This window comes from Aquarana catesbeiana, linkage group LG04, assembly GCF_042186555.1.
Source record: "Aquarana catesbeiana isolate 2022-GZ linkage group LG04, ASM4218655v1, whole genome shotgun sequence".
Classification (NCBI taxonomy): domain Eukaryota; kingdom Metazoa; phylum Chordata; class Amphibia; order Anura; family Ranidae; genus Aquarana; species Aquarana catesbeiana.
Genome location: NC_133327.1, coordinates 55274520 through 55297047, shown reverse-complemented (window position 1 = coordinate 55297047; position 22528 = coordinate 55274520). Strand labels below are relative to the sequence as shown.

At 50.2% G+C, this 22528-nt stretch overlaps 1 protein-coding gene, 1 long non-coding RNA gene, 6 other non-coding genes and 3 pseudogenes across 8 annotated transcripts in view; 1 reads left to right on the top strand and 10 right to left on the bottom strand.

The window, feature by feature from the left end:
- Nucleotides 1–2976: 2976 nt before the first annotated feature.
- On the bottom strand, nt 2977–3167 carry LOC141141767 (U2 spliceosomal RNA). The gene has a single exon (XR_012244214.1). It is a non-coding gene; the product is annotated as a U2 spliceosomal RNA (small nuclear RNA).
- A 914-nt stretch (nt 3168–4081) lies between these two features.
- Nucleotides 4082–4272, bottom strand: LOC141141765 (U2 spliceosomal RNA). The gene has a single exon (XR_012244213.1). It is a non-coding gene; the product is annotated as a U2 spliceosomal RNA (small nuclear RNA).
- A 914-nt stretch (nt 4273–5186) lies between these two features.
- LOC141141857 (U2 spliceosomal RNA) lies at nt 5187–5357 on the bottom strand (annotated as a pseudogene).
- LOC141139261 (uncharacterized) overlaps nt 5211–22528 on the top strand; it is a 54227-nt gene continuing 36909 nt past the window's right edge. The window contains exons 1-2 of the long non-coding RNA XR_012243743.1: nt 5211–5459; nt 8114–8344. This is a non-coding gene — a long non-coding RNA (uncharacterized lncRNA). The remainder of the gene's footprint in view (nt 5460–8113; nt 8345–22528) is intronic.
- Nucleotides 11529–11719, bottom strand: LOC141141764 (U2 spliceosomal RNA). The gene has a single exon (XR_012244212.1). It is a non-coding gene; the product is annotated as a U2 spliceosomal RNA (small nuclear RNA).
- On the bottom strand, nt 12634–12824 carry LOC141141763 (U2 spliceosomal RNA). Its single transcript, XR_012244211.1, has one exon. It is a non-coding gene; the product is annotated as a U2 spliceosomal RNA (small nuclear RNA).
- On the bottom strand, nt 13739–13929 carry LOC141141762 (U2 spliceosomal RNA). Its single transcript, XR_012244210.1, has one exon. It is a non-coding gene; the product is annotated as a U2 spliceosomal RNA (small nuclear RNA).
- Nucleotides 14844–15021, bottom strand: LOC141141792 (U2 spliceosomal RNA; annotated as a pseudogene).
- LOC141139260 (uncharacterized) lies at nt 14997–19144 on the bottom strand. Its single transcript, XM_073625219.1, has 2 exons — nt 17527–19144; nt 14997–16818 (listed from the first exon to the last, which is right to left on the bottom strand). Exons 1-2 carry the CDS (start codon nt 18806–18808, stop codon nt 15428–15430), a joined length of 2673 nt encoding a protein of 890 aa, XP_073481320.1. The 5' UTR covers nt 18809–19144; the 3' UTR covers nt 14997–15427.
- On the bottom strand, nt 20467–20635 carry LOC141141991 (U2 spliceosomal RNA; annotated as a pseudogene).
- Nucleotides 21550–21740, bottom strand: LOC141141761 (U2 spliceosomal RNA). The gene has a single exon (XR_012244209.1). It is a non-coding gene; the product is annotated as a U2 spliceosomal RNA (small nuclear RNA).

Here is a 22528-nt window from a genome sequence, read left to right as displayed (position 1 = left end):
GCGTAGCAATTAAAAAGCCTAAATCTACACCCCACATATTCCAGAATAACCAATAACAATCTTCCGGGCACAATTACCTCTTGTGACACCATCACTACTTGCGGGTTTTTAATAAGTATACCCACCCCTTCACATCTGGATACACAAGCTGGAGACCATGCACTCCCCCCATACTTCCACTCATGAGGCTCTGGAACCCTCTCCACTCCACATTCTTGTAGGCACAACACATCTGCTCTACATTCAGATAGTTTATCGAAAACGGTAGCCCGCCTCCAACCCGACCTCACACTCCTCACATTAATAGAACTGACGGTTAAGGCCATCAGGAAAAAGAAGAAAAAAAATCCAGCCATAAGAAGTCTTTAAGGAAACTCTTCCATATTCTCCTCTTCTCTTCCTTCCTTATCTTTCTTACTTCTCCTCTGCCATTTCTTTGGACCGGGAGAACTGGCGGACTCTAACTCAGAGTCCCCAGAAAGGGCAATGCAGAGAGACCCTTCCCCACTCCCAGAGTCCTCTCCTTCAACCCGAGCTCTTTTTACTGAGGCATCTCCCCCCTCCATTGCTGAAGGCACAAAGCGCTGACCACATTCTAAATCTTCTTCTTCTTCCTCCGCATCATCCATCTCCTCTCCACTCTCAGACAGATCACCAATCAGCCGGGACATACTCCGTCCTGACCCAGCGACTGAGATCTCTGTCCCACTTTCTTCTTCAGATTCTTCAGCCTCATCATCCTGCTGCATGACCTCCTCTCCATGTCCTTCAGGTTCTCTAAACGCCACATTCTCTTCACCCAGCGAAGGGTCCCCAGCTCCAGAACCGGCCACTCCAGCCTCCACTCTACCAGTAGAAGCTGAAGCATTACCTGCTCCGTCCGCCGAGACACCCCTATTTCTAGGCACGGCATCCTTGGCTATGACAGGCCAAAGTACGCCAGAAGGGGCCGCATCATTATTAACTTCCGCGGGTCCTCCTCTGACTCCTCCCCCCACGTCATAACTACGCCTCAGCCGCTGCTTCTCTCTTGCATCCATCCTTCGCTGGAAATTCTCCCGTGCCACGATATCCGCAAAAGTCCTCTTAGCATCCTGGTATTTATCACACTGCCTGGCGACATGTCCCTCTCTTTTGCAAATATCACAAACCTTAGATTTCGTACAGTCCCTTGCAGTATGATCCGACTGATTACAAAATCGGCACACTAGTCCCTCATCACAGTCAGCGCTTAAGTGCCCATACTTAAAACACTTTCTACAGTATTTCGGTTGACCGGGATAAAAAAGAAAACCCCTCTCACCTCCGATCGTAAAGACGGCTGGAGGTCTCTTTACACCACCAATACATTCTTCATCCTTTCTAAAGTTCCCGAAAAATCTGTATTTCCCTGTCCAAATCCCGAATTTATTCATCACTTTGTCTCCTCCTCTTAATTTTTCACAGTACGTCTCCAGAAAAGCCCAAACCAACGCTGGATCCGCAAAGGGGTTGTAAAGATGGACTGTGATCATTTTTTCTTCTTGCAAGAAAAGGGGCAGAATTTCAAACAGTTCCAAAATGTCATCCTTCCTCTTCTTCGCCTCCTCAAAGATTTTCCAGCACACCTCGGAAGACCCAAAAGTGATATCATAAGTCCCCTGTTGGGGAAAATCTTGCAGACACACTACATCTTTTACCTTAACATCAAAGACATCCATCAACACTTCCACAACGACAGTCCTCAACGTCACACTTGATCTTGCTTCTGGCTTAACCAGGAATCGCAGCGAGTCTCGTAGTCCACGACCCGCCATGTTGGTACCGGAAAGCACCTCGCCTCACCACCGTCCAGGGGCACCCCCAAAAGGGGCCCCTGAAACAACGCTCCGGACGCCTTTAAAAAAGGCGGTCGCTTCTCGTTGTCTGGGGACTAATCCTACAGCCAATAGCAGCAAGGGGGGGCCCTCCGAAAAGGGACGCTCCCCCCAAGGCCGACCTTCGGGTACCCCAGACACCTCTTGGCTAAGTCACACCGCAGTATAAACCACACTGGATCTTAGCCAAAAGGCCGAGAAGCGATAACCCAATTATTCTCTTTTCCGAGCGAGCGGCGGCCTGGCACAAACGAGGAGCTCGCTGAGAGATGCCCGTCTAGCCTTCCCCCGGTCTAGGCTGGCCGCAGCCACAGGCACAGCAACTTTTCACACCTACCCGGGCTTGAGGCCTAATCCCTCCACACAGCTGCCTAACACCTCCTTAACACACCTGCAGCCCATTCTGACCTTCATACTGCCAATTAGGCAGCCTTGAGCACTAATTGCACACAGCCAGGTGCTCCTCGTTGATGGCTAACGAGGGAAATCATTTGCATGGACCCGCCTCCTGGTAAGATGAACGAGGAAGACGAGACGGGGACCCACTAGAGGGAGACACAGGCTGCGAAAACGAGGGAGTGAGGGAAGGAATGCATGCCTGGACTGACTTTGAGCTCCTGGACTGACTTTGAGCTAGCTGCAACAAGGGACAGCAGAGATGGAGCAAAGTCAGGCCTGTTGAAATGGCCTGGCCTGGCCTGGCCTGGGCCTGCCTGCTGCTGCCTTTCGAAACTGACCCTGGCAGTGAAGGCTTTGTTTTGGGCCTTGGGAGAAAGATTGATGAAACATTAGCTAGCTGTCTTGTCGAAATGTGTCTGCTTACTGACTTGCTACTGACTTGCTGACTTGCTAGGTTTGGCTTCTTGCAACTGCCACTTTACCTGCTGCTTCTTCCTGACCCCAAAAATATGGAGCGCAAGGAGGGAGGGGGGAGAGAGAAATAGGCCAAGAAACTGACACGAAGCAAAAACACCAATACACACAGGGGTTAAATGCAAGTTTATTATTGCAAGAATTAACAGCTTGTGGTGAGCCCTCCAAAAAAAAGCAACATTGCCATTGAGCAAGCAAAAGGAAGATTTGTGTTGTTGTTCAATCTGTTTTTTGAAACTGCATAAGAGAGGGGTGCACCGGTCCTGGAGGTACTGCAATACCAGGTCGATGCGTGGAGTGGACAGAGCAAGCTCTTCTTCCATCTCCCTGTTCTAAAAATCCATTTAATATATGGTCCCCAGATAGGGGACGTATCAGATATTAAACTGATAAGAACAGATACTACACTTGATCTTAGCCAAAAGGCCGAGAAGCGATAACCCAATTATTCTCTTTTCCGAGCGAGCGGCGGCCTGGCACAAACGAGGAGCTCGCTGAGAGATGCCCGTCTAGCCTTCCCCCGGTCTAGGCTGGCCGCAGCCACAGGCACAGCAACTTTTCACACCTACCCGGGCTTGAGGCCTAATCCCTCCACACAGCTGCCTAACACCTCCTTAACACACCTGCAGCCCATTCTGACCTTCATACTGCCAATTAGGCAGCCTTGAGCACTAATTGCACACAGCCAGGTGCTCCTCGTTGATGGCTAACGAGGGAAATCATTTGCATGGACCCGCCTCCTGGTAAGATGAACGAGGAAGACGAGACGGGGACCCACTAGAGGGAGACACAGGCTGCGAAAACGAGGGAGTGAGGGAAGGAATGCATGCCTGGACTGACTTTGAGCTCCTGGACTGACTTTGAGCTAGCTGCAACAAGGGACAGCAGAGATGGAGCAAAGTCAGGCCTGTTGAAATGGCCTGGCCTGGCCTGGCCTGGGCCTGCCTGCTGCTGCCTTTCGAAACTGACCCTGGCAGTGAAGGCTTTGTTTTGGGCCTTGGGAGAAAGATTGATGAAACATTAGCTAGCTGTCTTGTCGAAATGTGTCTGCTTACTGACTTGCTACTGACTTGCTGACTTGCTAGGTTTGGCTTCTTGCAACTGCCACTTTACCTGCTGCTTCTTCCTGACCCCAAAAATATGGAGCGCAAGGAGGGAGGGGGGAGAGAGAAATAGGCCAAGAAACTGACACGAAGCAAAAACACCAATACACACAGGGGTTAAATGCAAGTTTATTATTGCAAGAATTAACAGCTTGTGGTGAGCCCTCCAAAAAAAAGCAACATTGCCATTGAGCAAGCAAAAGGAAGATTTGTGTTGTTGTTCAATCTGTTTTTTGAAACTGCATAAGAGAGGGGTGCACCGGTCCTGGAGGTACTGCAATACCAGGTCGATGCGTGGAGTGGACAGAGCAAGCTCTTCTTCCATCTCCCTGTTCTAAAAATCCATTTAATATATGGTCCCCAGATAGGGGACGTATCAGATATTAAACTGATAAGAACAGATACTACACTTGATCTTAGCCAAAAGGCCGAGAAGCGATAACCCAATTATTCTCTTTTCCGAGCGAGCGGCGGCCTGGCACAAACGAGGAGCTCGCTGAGAGATGCCCGTCTAGCCTTCCCCCGGTCTAGGCTGGCCGCAGCCACAGGCACAGCAACTTTTCACACCTACCCGGGCTTGAGGCCTAATCCCTCCACACAGCTGCCTAACACCTCCTTAACACACCTGCAGCCCATTCTGACCTTCATACTGCCAATTAGGCAGCCTTGAGCACTAATTGCACACAGCCAGGTGCTCCTCGTTGATGGCTAACGAGGGAAATCATTTGCATGGACCCGCCTCCTGGTAAGATGAACGAGGAAGACGAGACGGGGACCCACTAGAGGGAGACACAGGCTGCGAAAACGAGGGAGTGAGGGAAGGAATGCATGCCTGGACTGACTTTGAGCTCCTGGACTGACTTTGAGCTAGCTGCAACAAGGGACAGCAGAGATGGAGCAAAGTCAGGCCTGTTGAAATGGCCTGGCCTGGCCTGGCCTGGGCCTGCCTGCTGCTGCCTTTCGAAACTGACCCTGGCAGTGAAGGCTTTGTTTTGGGCCTTGGGAGAAAGATTGATGAAACATTAGCTAGCTGTCTTGTCGAAATGTGTCTGCTTACTGACTTGCTACTGACTTGCTGACTTGCTAGGTTTGGCTTCTTGCAACTGCCACTTTACCTGCTGCTTCTTCCTGACCCCAAAAATATGGAGCGCAAGGAGGGAGGGGGGAGAGAGAAATAGGCCAAGAAACTGACACGAAGCAAAAACACCAATACACACAGGGGTTAAATGCAAGTTTATTATTGCAAGAATTAACAGCTTGTGGTGAGCCCTCCAAAAAAAAGCAACATTGCCATTGAGCAAGCAAAAGGAAGATTTGTGTTGTTGTTCAATCTGTTTTTTGAAACTGCATAAGAGAGGGGTGCACCGGTCCTGGAGGTACTGCAATACCAGGTCGATGCGTGGAGTGGACAGAGCAAGCTCTTCTTCCATCTCCCTGTTCTAAAAATCCATTTAATATATGGTCCCCAGATAGGGGACGTATCAGATATTAAACTGATAAGAACAGATTTTTTTTTTTTTTTTTTTTTTTTTTTTTTTTTTTTTTTTTTTCTTCAGAATGAATCGCATACTCAGGACTCCTTCAAGCAACTCTCAAGAGATCAAGCAGCGTTCCCTTCATCATTCAGGTAAGTATTTTCATAAAACACAATATAAAAGAATCAACATCAAATATAGAAAACACATTCCCACCACCACCCTATCTTAACCTCCACCTCCCAAAATTCCAAAAGCAATCTGCCTCCTCCACGCCCAACCTCTTTCTATCAAAAAGCAAAACACAAAACAATTTACTCAGCACCCACTCCTTGCACTCCTCTTCTGACACCATAAGACTCCTTTTCCTGTAGCCACATCTTGCCTCCCAAATCACTTCCTTCACAATCGCAGAAAAAATCCACCCCCTCCTCCTCACATCAAACCCACCACCAACCAAACCATACAAACACAACTCAGGTGTAACGTCCTTTAATTCCAGAACATTTTTAACAAAACCCACCAACCTCCCCCAAACATTTTTCACAAAATCACACTCAAAAAACACGTGTCTCATCGTTTCCATACCACCACACCCTTCCCTTACACACCTCTCACTCCTTGCCAAATCTCTTGATTTGAGAAAAACCATTGTTAGTAGACACTCGTGAAATGACATCCATACAATTTCTTTTTGCTTATTTGTCACCCCATCTATCCTTAAATTTCTCCAACATACTTCTGTTTGTTTCGTCCTTAAATCTGCAATATTTGTCACCACCTCCTCCTTCCTTAACCATTTGTTCAAACAATCTTTATTCACAGCCCCCGCACCTAGCTTTTTTAAATGGTGTATATCATACCACTTCTTAATTTTGACATAATAGGGAGGAGGCACCAAGGCCACAGGTCTTGTCAAGTCCCGAACCCCCCACCCCCACCCCACCACAAACCATCCCATCAGGTATCTCATAAAACACATTGCCCTTCCTCCGTTTATAAACACTTTGTAGTGTAATAGCCAGGAATGCATTCCTAAGAAATTCTCTACATTTGGGAAGTTCTGTCCTCCCAGACACTCTTCTTTCATTACTGTGATTCTTGCCACTCTCTCCATCTTGGATCCCCAAAAGAAGAGAAAAAGGAGCCTCGAAAATTTTTGGACCCATCTTTTGTTAAAAGGAAACACTATACCAAAATAAAGTAACAGAGGGAGACAAACTGCCTTGATGACTAGGGTTTTCCCAACCACCGTTAGCTTTCTCAATTTCCAGAGATCCAATTTTTTGGAAATCTTCTCAAAACATTTTTCTGCATTTACTTGATTCTGTAGGTTCTTTTCAAAGTGGATCCCTAAAACATCCATCGTATCCACTTTCTTAATTTTTTTGGTTGAAAATTCATGCAATCCACTAAGCATACAGAATGCGCTTTTGTCCCAGTTGACTCGCATCCCAGCCATACTACCAAAAAGCTGTAAATGCAATTCTGCTCTCGCTAGGTCCCTCTGGGTTTTGCACAAGAAGACTACATCGTCCATGTAACATAATGATTTTAGCTTTTCCCCTTGGCTACCAGGAACAAAAAAGCCTTCAAACGCTTTATCTTTCTGAACATGCACTAAAAGAGGTTCCATAATACAAATGAACAAAAACGGAGACAGGGGGCATCCCTGTCTTACCCCTGACTTTACTTTGAAGGGTTCACCTAAAAAACCATTAATTTGGATTTTACTGTTTACTTCTCTATATAAACATTTAACCATCTCCACAAAACTTGCAGGAAAGCCTAACTTTTTGAGTACATGGAACATGAACCTATGAGACACTCTGTCATAGGCCTTCTCCAAATCAATTCCTGCTACTGCGAGTGGCAAATTATTATTCTGCGCATAGAAGACCAAATCCCTTAGGAGCATCAGATTACTGGCAATCCTCCTCCCTGGGATAGCACACACCTGCCAACTCCCAATTACACCACCCACCACCTCCTTCATCCTATCGGCCAAGATTTTCGCGAAGACTTTATAGTCCACATTAAGTAGTGTAATTGGACGCCAATTCTTCACATTCTTCTCATCCCCTTTCTTGTAGAGTAGAACAATAACTCCCTCCTTCATTGTAGCTGATAGCCTCTTCTCTACCATACAGCATCTCATCACTCTTAATACATGAATCTTAAGAATTGCCCAGAATTTCAGATAAAACTCCACGGGGATTCCATCACCCCCGGGGGTTTTATTTTTAGCCATGCTTTTAAAAGTCTTCTCCACTTCCAATTCTTCGACTTCTTCTCCCAGCCATGCACCTTCCTCCTCCTTCAAACCTTCTGGTAAGACCTCACAATACTCTTCCACCTCTTTGGTTGTAGCGTCCTCCATACCTCCATATAGTTCTTCATAGAATTTTCTGACCGTATCCCGCATCTTCTTCCCTCTCACTTCTTCCTGTCCGTCTATCATCGTCTTCATGATCTTTTTGGGGCTGAAGGCCTTTTTAAAGAAAAAACGTGAGCACTTCTCGTCCTCCTCCATCGTCTGGACCTTCGCTCTGAACACGATCCCTTTCCCTTTTTCCTTAATCATTTTCTTCCTCTCTTCTTGCGCTTCTTTTAGTTCCTCCTCCACCTCCATCCCCATCCTCTTGCACTGATACAGAAAAAGTATCCTTGCTACCAACCTCCTACCTACCTCCTTCCTTTCTCTAGCTTTCTCTGCCCCCATCTTTTTATAAAAGGAGGCCACCTGAGTTTTCACCCAATCCCACCACACTAAAAGATCCTCAAAATCTTCCCTTCTCTTTTCCAGGTATCGAAAAAAGGAAACAAAACGTCTTGAGATTGTCTCATCATCCAAGAGTGTCGTATTCATTTTCCACGTACCCTTCCCCACCTCCACCTCCACCTCCAACTTAAAAGAACAAGAAATTAAAGAATGGTCTGAAAATAATACTGGAGACACCTTATATGCTTCCCCCTTCAGAAAAGATGACAGAAAAAGGAAGTCAATTCGAGACCTCACCGTCCCCCTGTCCGACAGGTAAGTGAAAGTTGTATTCCTCCCCTCCACCTCTATAGCTACATCATGCATTTTGAAGTCATCTATTATTTCATTCAACAATTTAGATGAAACGTCCATCCCACCGTCACCACTGGTCCCCTGTCTGTCTTCCTTCCTCCGCACACAGTTAAAGTCGCCCACCAGGACTGTTGGAACCCTCCCGGGTAAGCACACTCTCAAAGTCTTTAGAAAGCTCACTCTTTCCCTTTTATCTGCAGACGCATAGCCATTAATCACTCTCACATGCTGCCCCAGAAAGTCAAGCATTACAATCTGCAATCTTCCTGGAAAAACCACCTCATGTGCAATAATTTTAATATTTGGGTTTTTTACCACCACACCAATCCCCTCACTCCTGGTCTCACATGCGTGAGCCCACACAGACGGGCCCCATTTCCAATCAGCCGCAGGGTCACTCATTATTCCACATTCTTGCAGACATAAGACGTCTACATTAATATGACTTAACTCCTCAAAAACCGCCACCCTCCTCACTTTCGCAGCAATGCTCCTAACATTTATAGACCCTATTGAAAGAGCCATCAGAAAAAGAAGAAAAAACATAGCCATAACACAAAACTTTAAAAGTCCATCCTTCCTTCAACACCATCAGCACCAGACAGACTCTTCTTCCTTCTCCAGGTAACTGGAGAGCTGGCGGACTCCTCCTCGGAATCCCCATCCTCGGATATTACTCCGCCCTCCACACCACCAGTCCCAGGTACACCCCCCCTAGATCTTTTTATGGCGGAAGTGTCCGGTTCCTCCGGTGGCGTGAAAGCATCCTCCATCCTCTGACCACATTCAATATCACTGACAGTGTCCATCTCTCCTTCATCTTCTTCCTCTTCTGATTCACTGTCTGACAAGCTACCAAAAAGAGATGATGTCCGGCCTGTCTCCACTATCTTTTCCTGAGTCGTCTCCTCATTTTGTCCTCCGGGGGGTCTCGACATCTCACTGCCATCCTCTTCACCCGTCATGACATCCGCAGCACCAGAGCTCGCGCTACCACCCACCACTTCATTCACAGTGGCTGCGGCTGCGCTACCTGCTCCTGCCACATCACTTGTCTGTCCCTTGGGCGCAGCTTCACTGGCCGGGTGCTCCGGAGACACACCGGGAGGATCCGCCCGTACCTCAGCAGAGCCCCCAGTACCCTCTTTTGCACCCTCTTGCGGCCTCTGCCGCCTGCTCTCTCTTCTTTCTTTCCCCTCCTTCAACACAGAAGACAGCCACTCTCTCCTTGCGGTTCGATATTGCTCGCAATCTTTTGCCACATGTCCGGCCTTTTTGCAAATATCGCACACCCTACTCTCTTTACATTCGCGAGCCACATGGCCTCCCTTCCCACAGAATCGACATTTCAACTCTTGATCGCATTCGTTACTGACATGCCCGTACTTCATGCATTTCCTACAATACCTCGGTTGTCCCGGATAAAAGAGGAACCCCCTTTCCCCTCCGATGGTAAATACTGCTGGGGGCCTCCTTACTCCTCCCACACAAGTAGAGTCCGATTTAAAAGTCCCAAAAAACCGGTATTTCCCGGACCAGATCTGGAAATTATTAAACACTTTCTCTCCACCTCTCAGCTTATCACAATAGTTGCTTAGAAATGCTCTGACCAAATTAATGTCTGCGAAGGGATTGTACAGGTGAACAGTGATTACCTTCTCTTCCTGCATGAAAAGCGGCTGGACTCCAAATTTTCTCCCAACTTCGGTATCTTCCACCAGTTTAAATTTTTCGTAGACATCCCAACAGACCTCAGTGGAATAAAATGTAACATCATATAAATGTTGGTTAGGGAAATCCTGTAAGCATAATATGTCTCTTACCCCAAGGCCCAGTAAGCCCGTCAAAAGATCCACTACGACAGTCCTCAACGTCACATCCGTACATCCTGGCCGTACCAGAAAGCGCAGCGAGTCACGAATTCCTCGGACCGCCATTATAGGAAAGGAAAAAGCCGCTCACCTCAGAACTACCTGCTTTCCTGTGGGGGCTCCCACAAGGGGAAACCCCCACAGTTCCGCCAACCGCCCAGAGATAAAGTCGCCTTCAGAAGGGCGATCGCTTCCCGTTGCCCGGGGACTAAGCCTTCAGCCAATAGCAGCAAGGGGGGGCCCTTCCGAAAAAGGGACGCTCCCCCCAAGGCCGACTGTCGGGTACCCCGGGCACCTTTTAACCTCGATACAAGAGAGCCGAAACTGCACTTGATCTTAGCCAAAAGGCCGAGAAGCGATAACCCAATTATTCTCTTTTCCGAGCGAGCGGCGGCCTGGCACAAACGAGGAGCTCGCTGAGAGATGCCCGTCTAGCCTTCCCCCGGTCTAGGCTGGCCGCAGCCACAGGCACAGCAACTTTTCACACCTACCCGGGCTTGAGGCCTAATCCCTCCACACAGCTGCCTAACACCTCCTTAACACACCTGCAGCCCATTCTGACCTTCATACTGCCAATTAGGCAGCCTTGAGCACTAATTGCACACAGCCAGGTGCTCCTCGTTGATGGCTAACGAGGGAAATCATTTGCATGGACCCGCCTCCTGGTAAGATGAACGAGGAAGACGAGACGGGGACCCACTAGAGGGAGACACAGGCTGCGAAAACGAGGGAGTGAGGGAAGGAATGCATGCCTGGACTGACTTTGAGCTCCTGGACTGACTTTGAGCTAGCTGCAACAAGGGACAGCAGAGATGGAGCAAAGTCAGGCCTGTTGAAATGGCCTGGCCTGGCCTGGCCTGGGCCTGCCTGCTGCTGCCTTTCGAAACTGACCCTGGCAGTGAAGGCTTTGTTTTGGGCCTTGGGAGAAAGATTGATGAAACATTAGCTAGCTGTCTTGTCGAAATGTGTCTGCTTACTGACTTGCTACTGACTTGCTGACTTGCTAGGTTTGGCTTCTTGCAACTGCCACTTTACCTGCTGCTTCTTCCTGACCCCAAAAATATGGAGCGCAAGGAGGGAGGGGGGAGAGAGAAATAGGCCAAGAAACTGACACGAAGCAAAAACACCAATACACACAGGGGTTAAATGCAAGTTTATTATTGCAAGAATTAACAGCTTGTGGTGAGCCCTCCAAAAAAAAGCAACATTGCCATTGAGCAAGCAAAAGGAAGATTTGTGTTGTTGTTCAATCTGTTTTTTGAAACTGCATAAGAGAGGGGTGCACCGGTCCTGGAGGTACTGCAATACCAGGTCGATGCGTGGAGTGGACAGAGCAAGCTCTTCTTCCATCTCCCTGTTCTAAAAATCCATTTAATATATGGTCCCCAGATAGGGGACGTATCAGATATTAAACTGATAAGAACAGATACTACACTTGATCTTAGCCAAAAGGCCGAGAAGCGATAACCCAATTATTCTCTTTTCCGAGCGAGCGGCGGCCTGGCACAAACGAGGAGCTCGCTGAGAGATGCCCGTCTAGCCTTCCCCCGGTCTAGGCTGGCCGCAGCCACAGGCACAGCAACTTTTCACACCTACCCGGGCTTGAGGCCTAATCCCTCCACACAGCTGCCTAACACCTCCTTAACACACCTGCAGCCCATTCTGACCTTCATACTGCCAATTAGGCAGCCTTGAGCACTAATTGCACACAGCCAGGTGCTCCTCGTTGATGGCTAACGAGGGAAATCATTTGCATGGACCCGCCTCCTGGTAAGATGAACGAGGAAGACGAGACGGGGACCCACTAGAGGGAGACACAGGCTGCGAAAACGAGGGAGTGAGGGAAGGAATGCATGCCTGGACTGACTTTGAGCTCCTGGACTGACTTTGAGCTAGCTGCAACAAGGGACAGCAGAGATGGAGCAAAGTCAGGCCTGTTGAAATGGCCTGGCCTGGCCTGGCCTGGGCCTGCCTGCTGCTGCCTTTCGAAACTGACCCTGGCAGTGAAGGCTTTGTTTTGGGCCTTGGGAGAAAGATTGATGAAACATTAGCTAGCTGTCTTGTCGAAATGTGTCTGCTTACTGACTTGCTACTGACTTGCTGACTTGCTAGGTTTGGCTTCTTGCAACTGCCACTTTACCTGCTGCTTCTTCCTGACCCCAAAAATATGGAGCGCAAGGAGGGAGGGGGGAGAGAGAAATAGGCCAAGAAACTGACACGAAGCAAAAACACCAATACACACAGGGGTTAAATGCAAGTTTATTATTGCAAGAATTAACAGCTTGTGGTGAGCCCTCCAAAAAAAAGCAACATTGCCATTGAGCAAGCAAAAGGAAGATTTGTGTTGTTGTTCAATCTGTTTTTTGAAACTGCATAAGAGAGGGGTGCACCGGTCCTGGAGGTACTGCAATACCAGGTCGATGCGTGGAGTGGACAGAGCAAGCTCTTCTTCCATCTCCCTGTTCTAAAAATCCATTTAATATATGGTCCCCAGATAGGGGACGTATCAGATATTAAACTGATAAGAACAGATACTACACTTGATCTTAGCCAAAAGGCCGAGAAGCGATAACCCAATTATTCTCTTTTCCGAGCGAGCGGCGGCCTGGCACAAACGAGGAGCTCGCTGAGAGATGCCCGTCTAGCCTTCCCCCGGTCTAGGCTGGCCGCAGCCACAGGCACAGCAACTTTTCACACCTACCCGGGCTTGAGGCCTAATCCCTCCACACAGCTGCCTAACACCTCCTTAACACACCTGCAGCCCATTCTGACCTTCATACTGCCAATTAGGCAGCCTTGAGCACTAATTGCACACAGCCAGGTGCTCCTCGTTGATGGCTAACGAGGGAAATCATTTGCATGGACCCGCCTCCTGGTAAGATGAACGAGGAAGACGAGACGGGGACCCACTAGAGGGAGACACAGGCTGCGAAAACGAGGGAGTGAGGGAAGGAATGCATGCCTGGACTGACTTTGAGCTCCTGGACTGACTTTGAGCTAGCTGCAACAAGGGACAGCAGAGATGGAGCAAAGTCAGGCCTGTTGAAATGGCCTGGCCTGGCCTGGCCTGGGCCTGCCTGCTGCTGCCTTTCGAAACTGACCCTGGCAGTGAAGGCTTTGTTTTGGGCCTTGGGAGAAAGATTGATGAAACATTAGCTAGCTGTCTTGTCGAAATGTGTCTGCTTACTGACTTGCTACTGACTTGCTGACTTGCTAGGTTTGGCTTCTTGCAACTGCCACTTTACCTGCTGCTTCTTCCTGACCCCAAAAATATGGAGCGCAAGGAGGGAGGGGGGAGAGAGAAATAGGCCAAGAAACTGACACGAAGCAAAAACACCAATACACACAGGGGTTAAATGCAAGTTTATTATTGCAAGAATTAACAGCTTGTGGTGAGCCCTCCAAAAAAAAGCAACATTGCCATTGAGCAAGCAAAAGGAAGATTTGTGTTGTTGTTCAATCTGTTTTTTGAAACTGCATAAGAGAGGGGTGCACCGGTCCTGGAGGTACTGCAATACCAGGTCGATGCGTGGAGTGGACAGAGCAAGCTCTTCTTCCATCTCCCTGTTCTAAAAATCCATTTAATATATGGTCCCCAGATAGGGGACGTATCAGATATTAAACTGATAAGAACAGATACTACACTTGATCTTAGCCAAAAGGCCGAGAAGCGATAACCCAATTATTCTCTTTTCCGAGCGAGCGGCGGCCTGGCACAAACGAGGAGCTCGCTGAGAGATGCCCGTCTAGCCTTCCCCCGGTCTAGGCTGGCCGCAGCCACAGGCACAGCAACTTTTCACACCTACCCGGGCTTGAGGCCTAATCCCTCCACACAGCTGCCTAACACCTCCTTAACACACCTGCAGCCCATTCTGACCTTCATACTGCCAATTAGGCAGCCTTGAGCACTAATTGCACACAGCCAGGTGCTCCTCGTTGATGGCTAACGAGGGAAATCATTTGCATGGACCCGCCTCCTGGTAAGATGAACGAGGAAGACGAGACGGGGACCCACTAGAGGGAGACACAGGCTGCGAAAACGAGGGAGTGAGGGAAGGAATGCATGCCTGGACTGACTTTGAGCTCCTGGACTGACTTTGAGCTAGCTGCAACAAGGGACAGCAGAGATGGAGCAAAGTCAGGCCTGTTGAAATGGCCTGGCCTGGCCTGGCCTGGGCCTGCCTGCTGCTGCCTTTCGAAACTGACCCTGGCAGTGAAGGCTTTGTTTTGGGCCTTGGGAGAAAGATTGATGAAACATTAGCTAGCTGTCTTGTCGAAATGTGTCTGCTTACTGACTTGCTACTGACTTGCTGACTTGCTAGGTTTGGCTTCTTGCAACTGCCACTTTACCTGCTGCTTCTTCCTGACCCCAAAAATATGGAGCGCAAGGAGGGAGGGGGGAGAGAGAAATAGGCCAAGAAACTGACACGAAGCAAAAACACCAATACACACAGGGGTTAAATGCAAGTTTATTATTGCAAGAATTAACAGCTTGTGGTGAGCCCTCCAAAAAAAAGCAACATTGCCATTGAGCAAGCAAAAGGAAGATTTGTGTTGTTGTTCAATCTGTTTTTTGAAACTGCATAAGAGAGGGGTGCACCGGTCCTGGAGGTACTGCAATACCAGGTCGATGCGTGGAGTGGACAGAGCAAGCTCTTCTTCCATCTCCCTGTTCTAAAAATCCATTTAATATATGGTCCCCAGATAGGGGACGTATCAGATATTAAACTGATAAGAACAGATTTTTTTTTTGATTGAAAAATGTATACTTTATTTTGCAAGAAAATATACAAAAAAACAAATACTTTAAACAGGGTACATCCAATCTGTACTGCGACGCAGCGCATAAATACACTACATTACAATACATCACCAAGCATACCAATAAATTACATTCATCCTGCGGTATGATGCCTAATGTGTTGTGCAGAGTAGTAATACCCCGAAACATCACATCATGCATGACGCCGCATTACCCTGAAAGCAGTACTTAAAAACATTTCACAAAAAGTCCAGTCATATAGTCAAATAACATTCAAATGGGCAACGGGTGTGATGGGGGGGGGGGTGGAGAAGGTGGGGCAGGGGAGGGAGTAAAGAGTTCACAGGCCCGAAGCTTTATTTGAACTGCCAAAGGATACACGGGGGAGAGGGGGGGGGAATGGGGAAATCTTCAGACCTCCTCTTCCTCCTTGAAGTCCATCAGGTGATAGTCTCTGAGCAGACTGTGAACCAGTCTGCGACAGTCCTCGATGGACATCCTCTCCCGCTGGTGGATGAGGCGCTTTCTGGCGCACCATAAAGCGTCCTTAAAGCAGCACAGCACCCGCCAGGCACCGTCAATGTCCTCCTGTGAATGAGTTCCACAGAAGAGTCCGTTCAACACACCAAAGTGTGTGATTGCAGTCTGTGGTACAAAGTCTTTGAGTTCAGGTTCCAGGGCCCTCAACAGGTCCTGTGCAAAGGGGCACTCCCAGAAAACATGCAGAGCAGTTTCCTCCTGGATGATGCAAAAGGGGCAGTGCCTGTATCTACACAGGTTTCTGGCATGCATAAATGTCCTGAGTGGCAGCCCCCCTTGGATTGCCATCCATGCCAGATCTTTGTGCCTGTTGGTGAGTCTCTTTGAAGAAACATTCCTCCAGACCACTTTACAAGTGGCTGAAGGGAGGCCTGGAACAGTCTCAACAATGTCCGATGCTCTGATCAACTTGTGGATAGTTTTTGGCTTCCACAAGTCGGGCTTCACTCCATGTAGCCCCAGCTCCTTAATAAACTTGAAGGTGTCCAAGTAGTACCAAGGCGTGTCCCAGTTGTAGGGGATGGAGCTGTCCCATTTGTCCCATCCAAGGGTCCTCCAAAGAGGCAGGAGGAAAAAACGGGACATAGAGTTACCACCAGAGTCCACAGTTCTGTCCACCAATGTCCTGCGGATGCAGTTACAAGCAAAGCACACCCTCAATAGTGTAGCGATGTCGGGCACGCCCTTACCGCCCTTGAGGGGTTCCTTGAACATAACCGCCCGCTTCACTCTGTCCATTTTGGAGCTCCAGATGAAGTGAAACACCGCCCTGGTGATGGCCTTACAGGTGTTGACCCGAGGGGGCCAGGCCTGGGCGAGGTACTGCAACACAGGGAGAATCTCGCTGCGGAGTACCAGTGTTTTGCCTTCGATGGTGAGATCTCTGAGGCTCCAAAGTCCAAACTTCTGTCGCATCTTTGACAGTCTTTCCTCCCAGGACTTCAGGGCTGCGCCCTCAGCTCCAAACCAGACCCCAAGGATTTTGATGAAGTCCGTCTTGACGCTGAAAGGAATTGGTGCAGAAGAAGGCAGGAACCACTTTCCGAAGAGCATGACCTCTGACTTCCCGCAGTTGACCTTTGCCCCTGAAGCTTGGCCGAAGTCCTCACAGGTCTGGGCGAGTGTGTCGATGGAGCGCCGGTCAGCACAGAACACCGTCACGTCGTCCATGTAGAGTGAGCACTTGACCTCCCGTCTGTCCGGTCCTGGTGCGGTGATCCCTCTGATCTCTGGGTTCCGTCTGATGCTTCGGGCGAAGAGCTCTATACAACAAACAAAAAGCAGAGGTGAGAGAGGGCAGCCTTGTCTGACCCCAGACAGAATTGGAAAGGGGTCAGTTTTCCAGCCATTTACCAGCACCAAACTAGAAATGTCAGTGTACATTACATTCACATACGAACAAAACATTTCCCCAAGACCAAACCTGCGCAGAGTTCTGCACATAAACTCGTGGGAGACACGGTCAAAGGCCTTCTCCTGGTCAAGACTGACCAGGGCCGCGTGCACACGGCGGCCATGAATGTACTGGACCGTGTCCCGGACAAGCGCAAGGCTGTCCGCAATCCTGCGACCAGGAATGCCGCAAGTCTGATCCGGGTGGATGATCTGTCCGATGACAGACTTCAACCTGTTGGCCAGGACCTTGGCGAGGATTTTGTAGTCCACGTTCAGCAGAGAGATCGGACGCCAATTTTTAAGATCCGATCTCTCCCCCTTCCGCTTATACAAAATCGTGATCATCCCCTCCCTCAGTGACGGAGGCATTCTGCCCTCCACCACCATCTCCTCGTACAGCTCGAGCAGGTCCGGGCCCACGAGATCCCACAGTGCTACATAGAGCTCAACTGGGAGACCATCGCAGCCCGGGGTCTTGCCTCGCCTAAAGGATTTAGCGGCAGAGTGCAGCTCCTCCAGCGCCAAGGGGGCGTTGACAGTTGATGAACCTGCAGGATCAATTTGGTTAGTGATACCTGACAGGAACCTGTCGGCCGCCTGTGTGTCCGTTTCTTTCGGGGAGTAGAGGTTGGTGTAGTAGTCGCTGACCACTTTCATCACAGCCTTCTTCCCCTTCTGGAGTGTTCCGGTCTCGTCGCGCAACTCTGACAAGGGTGTGTGTCCTGAGTGGAGTTTCCTGAAAAAGAAAGAATTACACTTCTCACCTTTCTCAAGATTCTCCACCTTGGCACGGAAGACAATGTGCCTGGATTCTTCCTCGAAGTGTCCTTTCAGGCTCCTCTTGGTGTCCTCCAGGTCCTGCCTAACGTCCCAGCCACAGTGCTGAAGGTCCTGCAGGGACTGCAACTGACGCTGCAGTCTCCTGAGTTCCCTCCTCCTGGCACACACACGCTGGCGTCCCCTTGCCTGAAAGAAGCTACGCAGCTTAACCTTCACAAACTCCCACCAGTCACTTACCCTTCCGAAGAATCTCTTTTCCTCCGTCCAGGTGGCATAGGCTTCTCGGAGTTCCCCCATCAATTCCTCGTTTTCCAGCAGGGTGCTATTCAGCTTCCAGGAACCCGGTCCGCGGGCAAAGCCCTCGCCCAGGTCACCCCGAAAGTGAATAGCCCTGTGGTCAGAGAAAAAGCAGGGGACCATGGAGAACTCCCGATGCTTGACTGTTCTTGAAGTGAGCACGAAGTCAATCCTGGAACGCACAGATCCATCGGGTCGGCACCACGAATAGTTCACGGTCCCTTTCCCTATGGATCCCACGGCGTCCTGCAAGGAGGCCTCCGAGATCATCTCCTTGAGCAGCCTAGAAGTAGCATCAAGTTTTGCGTATATGCTGGAGCTGCGCCCATCCTCCTCGATCGGACAGTTAAAATCACCGCCGATCACTACTGTTCTGGTGGTGACGAGTTGGGTCCGCAGGGTCTGGAAGAGTTCCAGCCGCGCATTCTTGTCTGGGGGAGCGTACACGTTGATGAGCCTAACTGGCTCTTCCACCCACGAGCCGTCTATGACCAAAAGACGGCCACAGACTAGCTCATGGATAGAGTCAACCGTGAAACGCCCACCCCTGACCAGAATGGCTACGCCTGCAGACTTGCAATCGCCACCCCCGGACCAGTAGGAGGGACCAAGGGTCCACTGGGAGGACAGATGAGTGTACCTCCTCAGGGGAGGAAGGGCGCACTCCTGAAGCATGTAGACATCACTCTGCTGACTTGAAAGAAAGGTCAGGACCGCTTGCCTTCTAGATGTATCCTTGATACTCCTCACATTAATGGAAAAGATTGAGATCTCAGCCATAATGAAAAAGGGTATGAGGGTCTAGTTAACAAGGGTCCGAACTTACCTCCCCGGAGGGGGGGGGTGGCTCTTCCGTTGCGTCTTCTGCCTGTCCTGTGTCCTGGGCCAGGCCCAGCTCCTCAAGGACAGACTCCATCATCTGCTGGCTGATGTGGACGTTGGGGGGGAGGTCATGCTCAGGGTCGACCACGATCTCCTCCCCTTCTTCCTCCTCTCCTGCAGACTCTAGGTCCTCCACTACTTGCTTGGGTCCCTCGCTGTCGCGTTGGACCCCGTTGGGCCGTTTGGTGGAGGTGGCGGGTTCCTCAGCTGTTGGGCTCTCTGGCTTACGTTTCCGGCTTCCTCTTGGGCCACTGGTGGGGGTGGAGGGGGGTGGGAGGGTGGGAAAGTCCTCCAGGGAGGACAGGTTGGGGGGGGAAGGGGTGGGGAGGGGCTCCTCCGGCACAGAGGGGGTGGGTGGGGGTGTGCTGGAGGTAGGGGCAGGGGCAGGTGGGGCGGGAGTGGACTTACCTTTGGCCTTTCGAGGTTCTTTTGGTTTTTCTGGCAGCTTTCTCCCGGATGGCTTACCCTGGCTTACTGCTCCAGCGTAGGTCCGGGTTCTCTGGGGGCAGTGTCTGAAGACATGTTCTGCCAGTCCGCAAAGGTTGCAGGCTTTGGACCTCGGACAGTCCTTGGTCTCGTGGCCTGTCACCCTACAGAACTTGCAAGCAAGTTCTGTACAATCCTTCCCTATGTGTCCCGGCTGCCCACACTTGTTACAGTTGTAGGGTATGCCGGGGTAGAAGAGGATTCCTGCGGAGGATCCCAGGGAGAAGAAAGGCTGCAGGTGCTGGATGTCCCCCGAAGGGTCTTTCCTCAGTTTGCAGAGCACAGACCACTTACCTATCCAGAAGCCGTTCGCATCGAAGATTTGGATCGGGTCCTTCACCACGGTGCAGAACCTCTGGAGGTAGGTGGCTATGTCCTTTCCACTGGTATGGGGGTTCCTCATGGCCACTGTCACCCGCTTTTCGTCCCGAGTTATGGGGCAGTTCGCAGTGAACTTACGGAAAGGGGATTCAGGGCCACTGGTCTTCACCATCTCCCAGTACCTTCTGCAGACCTGGAACGACACAAAAGTTATAAAGAATATACCTCTTGTGAAGGCCTGCACCGAAAGCGTTTCCGCTTTGCTGAACCCCTGTTCCAGGATCATCTTCTTTCCAAAGATCTCCGGGGTCATGTCGGGGACTCTTCCGTCCACCTCCTTCAGCTGCAGCACGACCGTCTGCTTCATCCATGGCTCCAAAGCTGGGAGCCCGTCTGCAGGCTGGTCTGGCTTGGCTGGTCCCGGTCGGCTGGTGCTGGCCGGGGTAGGGGCGGGGGTTGAGGCAGCGGCATTCCCGGGCTTGGAGGAAGTGGCTGGAACGGGGTTCTTCTTCTCTTTTCCGGTCTTCTTTTCGCTCTTCCCCATCGTCAAGGATCTGGATGTCGCTTCAGATGTTTCTTAGGCGGCTTCCTTCTGGTTCCTCGACGTCTTCGCTCTTTTTCGTAGCCTTTAAAAAGGCTCTAGCATCTACTGCCCGGAGGTAGTAATGCGGGGTGGGGGAGGAGGGAAGACCGCAATCTCGTTCCCTGTGGGGGCTAAGCCTCTAACCCAATAGCAGCAAGTAGGTGAAGCTGAATTTAATCAACGATCCTACCAGGCCGAGCAGAGGGTACCCCACAAGGACCAATTAGCTTGGATAGATACAAGTGGTTCTCAACGTCCTAGCTGTGAAGCAGAGACACCCCTAAGGGCTAAAGTCGATACTACACTTGATCTTAGCCAAAAGGCCGAGAAGCGATAACCCAATTATTCTCTTTTCCGAGCGAGCGGCGGCCTGGCACAAACGAGGAGCTCGCTGAGAGATGCCCGTCTAGCCTTCCCCCGGTCTAGGCTGGCCGCAGCCACAGGCACAGCAACTTTTCACACCTACCCGGGCTTGAGGCCTAATCCCTCCACACAGCTGCCTAACACCTCCTTAACACACCTGCAGCCCATTCTGACCTTCATACTGCCAATTAGGCAGCCTTGAGCACTAATTGCACACAGCCAGGTGCTCCTCGTTGATGGCTAACGAGGGAAATCATTTGCATGGACCCGCCTCCTGGTAAGATGAACGAGGAAGACGAGACGGGGACCCACTAGAGGGAGACACAGGCTGCGAAAACGAGGGAGTGAGGGAAGGAATGCATGCCTGGACTGACTTTGAGCTCCTGGACTGACTTTGAGCTAGCTGCAACAAGGGACAGCAGAGATGGAGCAAAGTCAGGCCTGTTGAAATGGCCTGGCCTGGCCTGGCCTGGGCCTGCCTGCTGCTGCCTTTCGAAACTGACCCTGGCAGTGAAGGCTTTGTTTTGGGCCTTGGGAGAAAGATTGATGAAACATTAGCTAGCTGTCTTGTCGAAATGTGTCTGCTTACTGACTTGCTACTGACTTGCTGACTTGCTAGGTTTGGCTTCTTGCAACTGCCACTTTACCTGCTGCTTCTTCCTGACCCCAAAAATATGGAGCGCAAGGAGGGAGGGGGGAGAGAGAAATAGGCCAAGAAACTGACACGAAGCAAAAACACCAATACACACAGGGGTTAAATGCAAGTTTATTATTGCAAGAATTAACAGCTTGTGGTGAGCCCTCCAAAAAAAAGCAACATTGCCATTGAGCAAGCAAAAGGAAGATTTGTGTTGTTGTTCAATCTGTTTTTTGAAACTGCATAAGAGAGGGGTGCACCGGTCCTGGAGGTACTGCAATACCAGGTCGATGCGTGGAGTGGACAGAGCAAGCTCTTCTTCCATCTCCCTGTTCTAAAAATCCATTTAATATATGGTCCCCAGATAGGGGACGTATCAGATATTAAACTGATAAGAACAGATACTACACTTGATCTTAGCCAAAAGGCCGAGAAGCGATAACCCAATTATTCTCTTTTCCGAGCGAGCGGCGGCCTGGCACAAACGAGGAGCTCGCTGAGAGATGCCCGTCTAGCCTTCCCCCGGTCTAGGCTGGCCGCAGCCACAGGCACAGCAACTTTTCACACCTACCCGGGCTTGAGGCCTAATCCCTCCACACAGCTGCCTAACACCTCCTTAACACACCTGCAGCCCATTCTGACCTTCATACTGCCAATTAGGCAGCCTTGAGCACTAATTGCACACAGCCAGGTGCTCCTCGTTGATGGCTAACGAGGGAAATCATTTGCATGGACCCGCCTCCTGGTAAGATGAACGAGGAAGACGAGACGGGGACCCACTAGAGGGAGACACAGGCTGCGAAAACGAGGGAGTGAGGGAAGGAATGCATGCCTGGACTGACTTTGAGCTCCTGGACTGACTTTGAGCTAGCTGCAACAAGGGACAGCAGAGATGGAGCAAAGTCAGGCCTGTTGAAATGGCCTGGCCTGGCCTGGCCTGGGCCTGCCTGCTGCTGCCTTTCGAAACTGACCCTGGCAGTGAAGGCTTTGTTTTGGGCCTTGGGAGAAAGATTGATGAAACATTAGCTAGCTGTCTTGTCGAAATGTGTCTGCTTACTGACTTGCTACTGACTTGCTGACTTGCTAGGTTTGGCTTCTTGCAACTGCCACTTTACCTGCTGCTTCTTCCTGACCCCAAAAATATGGAGCGCAAGGAGGGAGGGGGGAGAGAGAAATAGGCCAAGAAACTGACACGAAGCAAAAACACCAATACACACAGGGGTTAAAT

Bases quoted from the DNA above. Each gene is read 5' to 3' on its own strand.
- LOC141139260 (XM_073625219.1), bottom strand. From the start codon at position 18,808: ATGGCTGAGATCTCAATCTTTTCCATTAATGTGAGGAGTATCAAGGAT. The intron at 16,819-17,526 runs GTATCACTAACC...TTTGTTGTATAG, and splicing joins GGCCGACAGGTTCCTGTCAG to AGCTCTTCGCCCGAAGCATC.